At 52.5% G+C, this 12,275-nt stretch overlaps 1 protein-coding gene across 1 annotated transcript in view; it reads left to right on the plus strand.

Moving 5' to 3' along the window:
* dqx1 (DEAQ-box RNA dependent ATPase 1) overlaps positions 1-12,275 on the plus strand; it is a 42,445-nt gene that overhangs the window by 22,003 nt on the left and 8,167 nt on the right. The window contains 5 exon segments of the mRNA NM_001079275.1: positions 2,769-2,865; positions 2,943-3,101; positions 3,543-3,734; positions 5,863-5,985; positions 10,423-10,607. Of these exon segments, the coding sequence (NP_001072743.1) occupies positions 2,769-2,865; positions 2,943-3,101; positions 3,543-3,734; positions 5,863-5,985; positions 10,423-10,607 (756 nt within the window).

Below are 12,275 nucleotides of genomic sequence, written 5' to 3' on the forward strand. Positions count from 1 at the left end.
CCTCCTCTCTAACTCTGCCCTTCCCTCTGTTCCCTTCCTCAGTAACCTTCTGCCCTTCCCTCTGTCCCTTCCTCTGTAACTCGGCCTTCCCTCTGTCTCTTCCCTGTAACTCTGCCCTTTCCCTTCTGTTCCCTCCTCTCTAACTTGCCCTTCCCTCTGTCCCTTCCTCTCTAACTCTGCCCTTCCCTCTGTCCCTTCCTCTCTAACTCTGCCCTTCCCTCTGTCCCTTCCTCAGTAACTCTGCCCTTTCCCTCGTTCCCTTCCTCTGTAACTCGGCCCTTCCCCTCTGTCTCTTCCTCTGTAACTCTGCCCTTCCCTCTGTTCCCTCCTCTCTAACTCTGCCCTTCCTCTGTCCCCTTCCTCTCTAAACTCTGCCCTTCCCTCTGTCCCTTCCTCTGTAACTCTGCCCTTCCCTCTGTCCCTTCCTCTCTAACTCTGCCCTTCCCTCTGTCCCTTCCTCTCTAACTCTGCCCTACCCTCTGTCCCTTCCTCTGTAACTCTGCCCTTCCCTCTGTCCCTTCCTCTGTAACTCTGCCCTTCCCTCTGTCCCTTCCTCTGTAACTCTGCCCTTCCCTCTGTTCCCTCCTCTCTAACTCTGCCCTTCCCTCTGTCCCTTCCTCTGTAACTCTGCCCTTCCCTCTGTCCCTTCCTCTGTAACTGTGCCCTTCCCTCTGTCCCTTCCTCTGTAACTCTGCCCTTCCCTCTGTTCCCTCCTCTCTAACTCTGCCCTTCCCTCTGTCCCTTCCTCTGTAACTCTGCCCTTCCCTCTGTCCCTTCCTCTGTAACTCTGCCCTTCCCTCTGTCCCTTCCTCTGTAACTCTGCCCTTCCCTCTGTCCCTTCCTCTGTAACTCTTCCCTTCCCTCTGTCCCTTCCTCTGTAACTCTGCCCTTCCCTCTGTTCCTTCCTCAGTAACTCAGCCCTTCCCTCTGTCCCTTCCTCAGTAACTCGGCCCTTCCCTCTGTCCCTTCCTCTGTAACTCTGCCCTTCCCTCTGTCCCGTCCTCTGTAACTCTGCCCTTCCCTCTGTCCCTTCCTCTGTAACTCTGCCCTTCTCTCTCTCCCTTCCTCTCTAACTCTGCCCTTCCCTCTGTCCCTTCCTTTGTAACTCTGCCCTTCCCTCTGTTCCTTCCTCAGTAACTATGCCCTTCCCTCTGTTCCCTTCCTCAGTAACTCTGCCCTTCCCTCTGTCCCTTCCTCTGTAACTCTGCCCTTCCCTCTGTCCCTTCCTCTGTAACTCTGCCCTTCCCTCTGTTCCCTCCTCTCTAACTCTGCCCTTCCCTCTGTCCCTTCCTCTGTAACTCTGCCCTTCCCTCTGTTCCCTCCTCTCTAACTCTGCCCTTCCCTCTGTCCCTTCCTCTGTAACTCTGCCCTTCCCTCTGTCCCTTCCTCTGTAACTCTGCCCTTCCCTCTGTTCCCTCCTCTCTAACTCTGCCCTTCCCTCTGTCCCTTCCTCTCTAACTCTGCCCTTCCCTCTGTCCCTTCCTCTCTAACTCTGCCCTTCCCTCTGTCCCTTCCTCTGTAACTCTGCCCTTCCCTCTGTCCCTTCCTCTGTAACTCTGCCCTTCCCTCTGTCCCTTCCTCTGTAACTCTGCCCTTCCCTCTGTTCCCTCCTCTCTAACTCTGCCCTTCCCTCTGTCCCTTCCTTCGTAACTCTGCCCTTCCCTCTGTCCCTTCCTCTGTAACTCTGCCCTTCCCTCTGTCCCTTCCTCTGTAACTCTGCCCTTCCCCCTTTCCCTTCCTCAGTAACTCTGCCCTTCTCTCTGTCCCTTCCTTTGTAACTCTGCCCTTCTCTCTGTCCCTTCCTCTGTAACTCTGCCCTTCCCTCTGTCCCTTCCTCTGTAACTCTGCTCTTCCCTCTGTCCCTTCCTCTGTAACTCTGCCCTTCCCTCTGTCCCTTCCTCTTTAACTCTGCCCTTCCCTCTGTCCCTTCCTCTCTAACTCTGCCCTTCCCTCTGTCCCTTCCTCTGTAACTCTGCCCTTCCCTCTGTCCCTTCCTCTTTAACTCTGCCCTTCCCTCTGTCCCTTCCTCTGTAACTCGGCCCTTCCCTCTGTCCCTTCCTCTGTAACTCTGCCCTTCCCTCTGTTCCTTCCTCTCTAACTCTGCCCTTCCCTTTTTTCCCTACTCTCTAACTCTGCCCTTCCCTCTATCCCTTCCTCTCTAACTCTGCCCTTCCCTCTGTCCCTTCCTCTCTAACTCTGCCCTTCCCTCTGTCCCTTCCTCTGTAACTCTGCCCCTTCCTCTGTAACTCTGCCCTTCCCTCTGTCCCTTCCTCTCTAACTCTGCCCTTCCCTCTATCCCTTCCTCTCTAACTCTGCCCTTCCCTCTGTCCCTTCCTCTGTAACTCTGCCCTTCCCTCTGTCCCCTCCTCTGTAACTCTGCCCTTCCCTCTGTCCCTTCCTCTGTAACTCTGCCCTTCCCTCTGTCCCTTCCTCTGTAACTCTGCCCTTCCCTCTGTCCCTTCCTCTGTAACTCTGCCCTTCCCTCTGTCCCTTCCTCTGTAACTCTGCCCTTCCCTCTGTCCCTTCCTCTGTAACTCTGCCCTTCCCTCTGTCCCTTCCTCTGTAACTCTGCCCTTCCCTCTGTCCCTTCCTCTGTAACTCTGCCCTTCCCTCTGTCCCTTCCTCTGTAACTCTGCCCTTCCCTCTGTCCCTTCCTCTGTAACTCTGCCCTTCTGTTTCTCTTCCTTCCTCTAACTCTGCTTCCTTTTCTCTCTCTCTATTGGCCTATCTTTTCCTGACCATTATCTCTGCCTTTTCTCACTGGGAAGATGTACAACCCCCGTATCCGGGCGGATTTCCAGGTGCGGCGGCCGGTCAGTAAAGCCACGGCAGAGATCCGGCGCTTGCGGGCCCAGGCCACTGACAGTAAGTGAATATGATGATGCATGTGAGTTCCTAGCTCCGGATCCATTTTGGGAATATTCATTGGGGAATCTCTGTAGGTGTGTGTTACCGCTTGTACTCGGAGACCGTCTATCAGAGCCAAATGCCAGACTTCTCTCCTCCTCGGATCCTTCAGGAGAATCTGAGCCGGTTGGTTCTGTTGATGAAGAGGCTGGACATTGCCGACATGGGGCAGTGCGACTTCCTTGACCGGCCCGGTGAGCGCCCAATTGTAACATTCTGTGTCCCCCCCCCCCTCCTTTCCAGTTGTCTCTGCATCTCCTGGTTGCCATTGCCTCTATCAGGGTAACAGGTCGGAGGCCACTGTCATTTTGCGTGTAACTGCCCCGGGGCTATTGTTACTGACCCTCCGTCAGCTGCCTTTTGCCCCTTCCCTATTTTCTATCCTTTGCCTTTCTGCTTTGTTACGGCCCCCATACTAAGGATCAAGGTGGGCTTGGTATTGTGGTCATTAGCTGGCAAGGGGGCACGGCAGTAAAGCGGCTTAATAATAAAGCTGTTTTTATATATTACATTGCTACCCTGGCCACTGGGAAACACTATGGCAGCTCCTACCCATATGTATAAATACAGATCAATACAGTGAGTTCCATGTGAATAAGGGACACGGTTACATTTATACCCTTGTGCTCCCTCAGCCCCGGAGTCGCTCATGCAGGCCTTAGAGGATCTGGATTACCTGGCAGCTCTCGATGATGATGGAAACCTCTCAGAAGTTGGAATTATCATGTCAGAGATTCCGCTGGATCCGCAAATCTCCAAATCCATTCTCGCCTCGTGTGAATTCCACTGCGTCAGCGAGATGCTCACACTGGCAGCCATGTTGAGTGGTAATGGGAGGAGATGTTTGGTTCCATGGGGAGGGGTTAAAGGGAGGGGTATATGGAGCAATGGGAGGAGTTATAGGGAGGGGTTATATGGAGCAATGGGAGGAGTAATAGGGAGGGTTCTGTGGAGCAATGGGAGGAGTTATAGGGAGAGGGTATATGGAGCAATGGGAGGAGTTATAGGGAGGGGTATATGGAGCAATGGGAGGAGTTATAGGGAGGGGTATATGGAGCACTAGGAGAAGTTATAGTGAGGGGTTATATGGAGCAATGGGAGGAGTTATAGGGAGGGGTTATATGGAGCAATAGTAGGAGTTATAGGGAGGGGTTATAGGGAGCAATAGGAGGAGTTATAGGGAGGGTTATATGGAGCACTAGGAGGAGTTATTGGGATGGGTTATATGGAGCACTAGGAGGAGTTATAGGGAGGGGTTATATGGAGCACTAGGAGGAGTTATGGGGAGGGGTTATATGGAGCACTAGGAGGAGTTATGTGGGTCAGTAGGAGGAATTATAGGGAGGGGTATATGGAGCAATAGGAGGAGTTATAGGGATGGTTATATGGAGCAATAGGAAGAGTTGTAGGGAGAGTTATAGGGAGCAATGGGAGGAGTTATAGGGAGGGGGTTATGTGGATCAGTAGAAGGAGATGTTATGTAGAGCAGTAGGAGGAGTTATGGGCTTAGGGCTATAGGGAGATGTCATAGATCAGTAGGAGGAGTTGTCAGGATCAGTAGGAGGAGTTGTGTTCTTAGGGCTATAGGGAGATGTCATATGGATCAGTAGGAGGAGTTGTGTTCTTAGGGCTATAGGGAGATGTCATATGGATCAGTTGGAGGAGTTGTGAGGATCAGTAGGAGGAGTTGTGGATCAGAAGGAGGAGTTGTGGATCAGAAGGAGGAGTTGTGGATCAGAAGGAGGAGTTGTGAGGATCAGTAGGAGGAGTTGTGTTCTTAGGGCTATAGGGAGATGTCATATGGATCAGTAGGAGGAGTTGTGAGGATCAGTAGGAGGAGTTGTGAGGATCAGAAGGAGGAGTTGTGAGGATCAGAAGGAGGAGTTGTGAGGATCAGAAGGAGGAGTTGTGAGGATCAGTAGGAGGAGTTGTGAGGATCAGTAGGAGGAGTTGTGAGGATCAGTAGGAGGAGTTGAGGATCAGTAGGAGGAGTTGTGAGGATCAGTAGGAGGAGTTATGTGGATCAGTGGGAGGAGTTATGAGCTTAGGGCTATAGGGAGATGTCATATGGATCAGTAGGAGGAGTTGTGTTCTTAGGGCTATAGGGAGATGTCATATGGATCAGTTGGAGGAGTTGTGAGGATCAGTAGGAGGAGTTGTGAATCAGAAGGAGGAGTTGTGGATCAGAAGGAGGAGTTGTGGATCAGAAGGAGGAGTTGTGAGGATCAGTAGGAGGAGTTGTGTTCTTAGGGCTATAGGGAGATGTCATATGGATCAGTAGGAGGAGTTGTGAGGATCAGTAGGAGGAGTTGTGGATCAGAAGGAGGAGTTGTGAGGATCAGAAGGAGGAGTTGTGAGCATCAGTAGGAGGAGTTGTGAGGATCAGTAGGAGGAGTTGTGAGGATCAGTAGGAGGAGTTGTGAGGATCAGTAGGAGGAGTTATGTGGATCAGTGGGAGGAGTTATGAGCTTAGGGCTATAGGGAGATGTCATATGGATCAGTAGGAGGAGTTGTGAGGATAAGTAGGAGGAGTTATGGGCTTAGGGCTATGGATCAGTAGGAAGAGTTTACTAGGAGGAGTTATGGGCTTAGGGCTATAGGGAGATGTCATATGGATCAGTAGGAGGAGTTGTGGATCAGTAGGAGGAGTTGTGAGAATCAGTAGGAGGAGTTATGGGCTTAGGGCTATGGATCAGTAGGAAGAGTTTACTAGGAGGAGTTATGGGCTTAGGGCTATAGGAAGATGTCATATGGATCAGTAGGAGGAGTTGCGAGGATCAGTAGGAGGAGTTATGTGTATCAGTAGGAGGAGTTATGTGGATCAGTAGGAGAAGTTGTGGATCAGTAGGAGGAGTTATAGGGAGGGGTTGTAGTGGGGAGTTAGACAGGCTGCAGATAATTAAGCTGAGGAATGGGATGCAGATTGTTTGTCCCCCTCTCCTTTACCCCCCACAGTTGTGCCACGTTGTTTCCTTCCGGGGCCGCACACAGCGGAAGTGTTGGAGTCTCGCCAGGAGCTGCAGGTCCCAGAGGGAGATCACATGACTCTAATAAATATATATGAAAAGTACAAGGAGAGTAAGTCCCTAGCTGTCACTTTGTGTGCTATGCCCTGTGCCTCGTGACTGTCTCTTTTCCCTCTGTGCAGTTATTCCCTGTGCCTCATGATTGTCTATTTTCCCTCTGTGCAGTTATTCCCTGTGCCTCATGATTGTCTATTTTCCCTCTGTGCAGTTATTCCCTGTGCCTCGTGACTGTCTCTTTTCCCTCTGTGCAGTTATTCCCTGTGCCTCGTGACTGTCTCTTTTCCCTCTGTGCAGTTATTCCCTGTGCCTCATGATTGTCTATTTTCCCTCTGTGCAGCTATTCCCTGTGCCTCATGATTGTCTATTTTCCCTCTGTGCAGCTATTCCCTGTGCCTCATGATTGTCTATTTTCCCTCTGTGCAGCTATTCCCTGTGCCTCATGATTGTCTCTTTTCCCTCTGTGCAGTTATTCCCTGTGCCTCATGATTGTCTATTTTCCCTCTGTGCAGTTATTCCCTGTGCCTCATGATTGTCTATTTTCCCTCTGTGCAGTTATTCCCTGTGCCTCATGATTGTCTATTTTCCCTCTGTGCAGCTATTCCCTGTGCCTCGTGACTGTCTCTTTTCCCTCTGTGCAGCTATTCCCTGTGCCTCATGATTGTCTATTTTCCCTCTGTGCAGTTATTTCCCTGTGCCTTGTGACTGTCTCTTTTCTCTATACAGTTATTGCCCTGTGCCTCGTGATTGTCTCTTTTCCCTCTGTGCAGTTATTGCCTATGCCTCGTGATTGTCTCTTTTCCCTCTGTGCAGTTATTGCCTATGCCTCGTGATTGTCTCTTTTCCCTCTGTGCAGTTATTGCCCTGTGCCTCGTGATTGTCTCTTTTCTCTATACAGTTATTGCCCTGTGCCTCGTGACTGTCTCTTCTCTCTATAGAGTTATTGCCCTGTGCCTCGTGACTGTCTCTTCTCTCTATAGTTATTGCCCTGTGCCTCATGATTCTCTCTTCTCTCTGTGCAGTTATTCCCTGTGCCTCATGATTCTCTCTTCTCTCTGTGCAGTTATTCCCTGTGCCTCATGACTGTCTCTTCTCTCTGTGCAGTTATTCCCTGTGCCTCATGACTGTCTCTTCTCTCTGTGCAGTTATTCCCTGTGCCTCGTGACTGTCTTTTCTCTCTGTGCAGTTATTCCCTGTGCCTCGTGACTGTCTCTTCTCTCTGTGCACTTATTCCCTGTGCCCCGTGACTGTCTCTTCTCTCTGTGCAGTTATTCCCTGTGCCCCGTAACTGTCTCTTCTCTCTGTGCAGTTATTCCCTGTGCCTCGTGACTGTCTCTTCTCTCTGTGCAGTTATTCCCTGTGCCCCGTGACTGTCTCTTCTCTCTGTGCAGTTATTCCCTGTGCCTCGTGACTGTCTCTTCTCTCTGTGCAGTTATTCCCTGTGCCCCGTGACTGTCTCTTCTCTCTGTGCAGTTATTCCCTGTGCCCCGTGACTGTCTCTTCTCTCTGTGCAGTTATTCCCTGTGCCCCGTGACTGTCTCTTCTCTCAGTGCAGTTATTCCCTGTGCCTCGTGACTGTCTCTTCTCTCTGTGCAGTTATTCCCTGTGCCTCGTGACTGTCTCTTCTCTCTGTGCAGTTATTCCCTGTGCCTCGTGACTGTCTCTTCTCTCTGTACAGTTATTCCCTGTGCCTCATGACTGTCTCTTCTCTCTGTGCAGTTATTCCCTGTGCCCCGTGACTGTCTTTTCTCTCTGTGCAGTTATTCCCTGTGCCTCGTGACTGTCTCTTCTCTCTGTGCAGTTATTCCCTGTGCCCCGTAACTGTCTCTTCTCTCTGTGCAGTTATTCCCTGTGCCCCGTGACTGTCTCTTCTCTCTGTGCAGTTATTCCCTGTGCCTCGTGACTGTCTCTTCTCTCTGTGCAAGTTATTCCCTGTGCCTCGTGACTGTCTCTTCTCTCTGTGCAGTTATTCCCTGTGCCTCGTGACTGTCTCTTCTCTCGTACAGTTATTCCCTGTGCCCGTGACTGACTCTTCTCTCTGTGCAGTTATTCCCTGTGCCCCGTGACTGTCTCTTCTCTCTGTGCAGTTATTCCCTGTGCCCCGTGACTGTCTCTTCTCTCTGTGCAGTTATTCCCTGTGCCCCGTGACTGACTCTTCTCTCTGTGCAGTTATTCCCTGTGCCCCGTGACTGACTCTTCTCTCTGTGCAGTTATTCCCTGTGCCTCGTGACTGTCTCTTCTCTCTGTACAGTTATTCCCTGTGCCCCGTGACTGACTCTTCTCTCTGTGCAGTTATTCCCTGTGCCTTGTTACTGTCTCTTCTCTCTGTGCAGTTATTCCCTGTGCCCCGTGACTGTCTCTTCTCTCTGTGCAGTTATTCCCTGTGCCCCGTGACTGTCTTTTCTCTCTGTGCAGTTATTCCCTGTGCCTGTGACTGTCTCTTCTCTCTGTGCAGTTATTCCCTGTGCCCCGTGACTGTCTCTTCTCTCTGTGCAGTTATTCCCTGTGCCTTGTGACTGTCTCTTCTCTCTGTGCAGTTATTACCTGTGCCTCGTGATTGTCTCTTCTCTCTGTGCAGTTATTCCCTGTGCCCCGTGACTGTCTCTTCTCTCTGTGCAGTTATTCCCTGTGCCCCGTGACTGTCTCTTCTCTCTGTGCAGTTATTCCCTGTGCCCCGTGACTGTCTCTTCTCTCTGTGCAGTTATTCCCTGTGCCTCGTGACTGTCTCTTCTCTCTGTGCAGTTATTCCCTGTGCCTCGTGACTGTCTCTTCTCTCTGTGCAGTTATTCCCTGTGCCTCGTGACTGTCTCTTCTCTCTGTGCAGTTATTCCCTGTGCCTCGTGACTGTCTCTTCTCTCTGTGCAGTTATTCCCTGTGCCCCGTGACTGTCTCTTCTCTCTGTGCAGTTATTCCCTGTGCCCCGTGACTGTCTCTTCTCTCTGTGCAGTTATTGCCTGTGCCCCCTGCAGGTGATGAGGAGTGGTGCAGTCGCTGTGCCCTGTGCCCCGTTACTGTCTCTTCTCTCTGTACAGTTATTCCCTGTGCCTCGTGACTGTCTCTTCTCTCTGTGCAGTTATTCCCTGTGCCCCGTGACTGACTCTTCTCTCTGTGCAGTTATTCCCTGTGCCCCGTGACTGTCTCTTCTCTCTGTGCAGTTATTCCCTGTGCCTCGTGACTGTCTCTTCTCTCTGTGCAGTTATTCCCTGTGCCCCGTGACTGTCTCTTCTCTCTATGCAGTTATTCCCTGTGCCCCGTGACTGTCTCTTCTCTCTGTGCAGTTATTGCCTGTGCCCCCTGCAGGTGATGAGGAGTGGTGCAGTCGCTGTGCCCTGTGCCCCGTGACTGTCTCTTCTCTCTGTACAGTTATTCCCTGTGCCTCGTGACTGTCTCTTCTCTCTGTGCAGTTATTCCCTGTGCCCCGTGACTGTCTCTTCTCTCTGTGCAGTTATTCCCTGTGCCCCGTGACTGTCTCTTCTCTCTGTGCAGTTATTCCCTGTGCCCCGTGACTGTCTCTTCTCTCTGTGCAGTTATTCCCTGTGCCCCGTGACTGTCTCTTCTCTCTGTGCAGTTATTCCCTGTGCCCCGTGACTGTCTCTTCTCTCTGTGCGGTTATTCCCTGTGCCCCGTGACTGTCTCTTCTCTCTGTGCAGTTATTCCCTGTGCCCCGTGACTGTCTCTTCTCTCTGTGCAGTTATTCCCTGTGCCCCGTGACTGTCTCTTCTCTCTGTGCAGTTATTCCCTGTGCCCCGTGACTGTCTCTTCTCTCTGTGCAGTTATTCCCTGTGCCCCGTGACTGTCTCTTCTCTCTGTGCAGTTATTCCCTGTGCCCCGTGACTGTCTCTTCTCTCTGTGCAGTTATTGCCTGTGCCCCGTGACTGTCTCTTCTCTCTGTGCACTTATTCCCTGTGCCCCGTGACTGTCTCTTCTCTCTGTGCAGTTATTCCCTGTGCCCCGTGACTGTCTCTTCTCTCTGTGCAGTTATTCCCTGTGCCCCGTGACTGTCTCTTCTCTCTGTGCAGTTATTCCCTGTGCCCCGTGACTGTCTCTTCTCTCTGTGCAGTTATTCCCTGTTCCCCGTGACTGTCCCTTCTCTCTGTGCAGTTATTGCCTGTGCCCCGTGACTGTCTCTTCTCTCTGTGCAGTTATTGCCTGTGTCCCGTGACTGTCTCTTCTCTCTGTGCAGTTATTCCCTGTGCCCCGTGACTGTCTCTTCTCTCTGTGCAGTTATTCCCTGTGCCCCGTGACTGTCTCTTCTCTCTGTGCAGTTATTGCCTGTGCCCCGTGACTGTCTCTTCTCTCTGTGCAGTTATTGCCTGTGCCCCGTGACTGTCTCTTCTCTCTGTGCAGTTATTGCCTGTGCCCCGTGACTGTCTCTTCTCTCTGTGCAGTTATTGCCTGTGCCCCGTGACTGTCTCTTCTCTCTGTGCAGTTATTGCCTGTGCCCCGTGACTGTCTCTTCTCTCTGTGCAGTTATTGCCTGTGCCCCCTGCAGGTGATGAGGAGTGGTGCAGTCGCTGTGCCCTGTGCCCCCGTGCCCTCCAACAGGCAGAGAGACTCCGCGCTGAACTCCTGGAGCTGCTGCAGAGGATCGAACTCCCAGTTTCACCCCCCAACTTTCTCAGTCAGGAAAATACCCTTAATATCAGGCGATCGCTGATATCTGGGGGGTTCCTGAAGGTGAGCGCTTCCCATTGGCTAATTTCCCAGTACGGATCAAGTTTCCCACTCGTTCCCTGTAGGGAAGGAATTATCTATGGGCGGGGTTTGGGGAAATGGCCTTTGATTCCCTGGGCAGGGATTGGTGGAAGGACCTGTGATTCCCTGGGCGGGGTTTGGGGAAATGGCCTGTGATTCCCTGGGCAGGGATTGGTGGAAGGACCTGTGATTCCCTAGCAGGGATTGGTGGAAGGACCTGTGATTCCCTTGGCAAGTATTGGGGAAATAGCCTGTGATTCCCTGGGCAGGGATTGGTGGAAGGACCTGTGGTTCCCTGGGCAGGGATTGGTGGAAGGACCTGTGATTCCCTTGGCAAGTATTGGGGAAATAGCCTGTGATTCCCTGGGCAGGGATTGGGGAAATGGCCTGTGATTCCCTGGGCAGGGATTGGGGAAATGACCTGTGATTCCCTGGGCAGGGATTGGGGAAATGGCCTGTGATTCCCTGGGCAGGGATTGGTGGAAGGACCTGTGGTTCCCTGGGCAGGGATTGGGGAAATGGCCTGTGATTCCCTGGGCAGGGATTGGGGAAATGGCCTGTGATTCCCTGGGCAGGGATTGGGGAAATGGCCTGTGATTCCCTGGGCAGGGATTGGGGAAATGGCCTGTGATTCCCTGGGCAGGGATTGGGGAAATGGCCTGTGATTCCCTGGGCAGGGATTGGGGAAATGGCCTGTGATTCCCTGGGCAGGGATTGGTGGAAGGACCTGTGGTTCCCTGGGCAGGGATTGGGGAAATGGCCTGTGATTCCCTGGGCAGGGATTGGGGAAATGACCTGTGATTCCCTGGGCAGGGATTGGTGGAAGGACCTGTGATTCCCTGGGCAGGGATTGGTGGAAGGACCTGTGATTCTCTTGGCAGGGATTGGGGAAATGGCCTTTGATTCCCTGGGCAGGGATTGGTGGAAGGACCTGTGATTCCCTGGGCAGGGATTGGTGGAAGGACCTGTGATTCCCTGGGCAGGGATTGGTGGAAGGACCTGTGATTCCCTGGGCAGGGATTGGTGGAAGGACCTGTGATTCTCTGGGCAGGGATTGGGGAAATGGCCTGTGATTCCCTGGTCAGGGATTGGGGAAATGGCCTGTGATTCCCTGGGCAGGGATTGGTGGAAGGACCTGTGATTCCCTGGGCAGGGATTGGGGAAATGGCCTGTGATTCCCTGGGCAGGGATTGGGGAAATGGCCTGTGATTCCCTGGGCAGGGATTGGGGAAATGGCCTGTGATTCCCTGGGCAGGGATTGGGGAAATGGCCTGTGATTCCCTGGGCAGGGATTGGGGAAATGGCTTGTGATTCCCTGGGCAGGGATTGGGGAAATGACCTGTGATTCGCTGGGCAGGGATTGGGGAAATGGCCTGTTATTCCCTGGGCAGGGATTGGTGGAAGGACCTGTGATTCCCTGGGCAGGGATTGGGGAAATGGCCTGTGATTCCCTGGGCAGGGATTGGGGAAATGGCCTGTTATTCCCTGGGCAGGGATTGGTGGAAGGACCTGTGATTCCCTGGGCAGGGATTGGGGAAATGGCCTGTGATTCCCTGGGCAGGGATTGGGGAAATGGCCTGTGATTCCCTGGGCAGGGATTGGTGGAAGGACCTGTGATTCCCTGGGCAGGGATTGGGGAAATGGCCTGTG

Source organism: Xenopus tropicalis, chromosome 1 (assembly GCF_000004195.4).
Source record: "Xenopus tropicalis strain Nigerian chromosome 1, UCB_Xtro_10.0, whole genome shotgun sequence".
Classification (NCBI taxonomy): Eukaryota; Metazoa; Chordata; class Amphibia; order Anura; family Pipidae; genus Xenopus; species Xenopus tropicalis.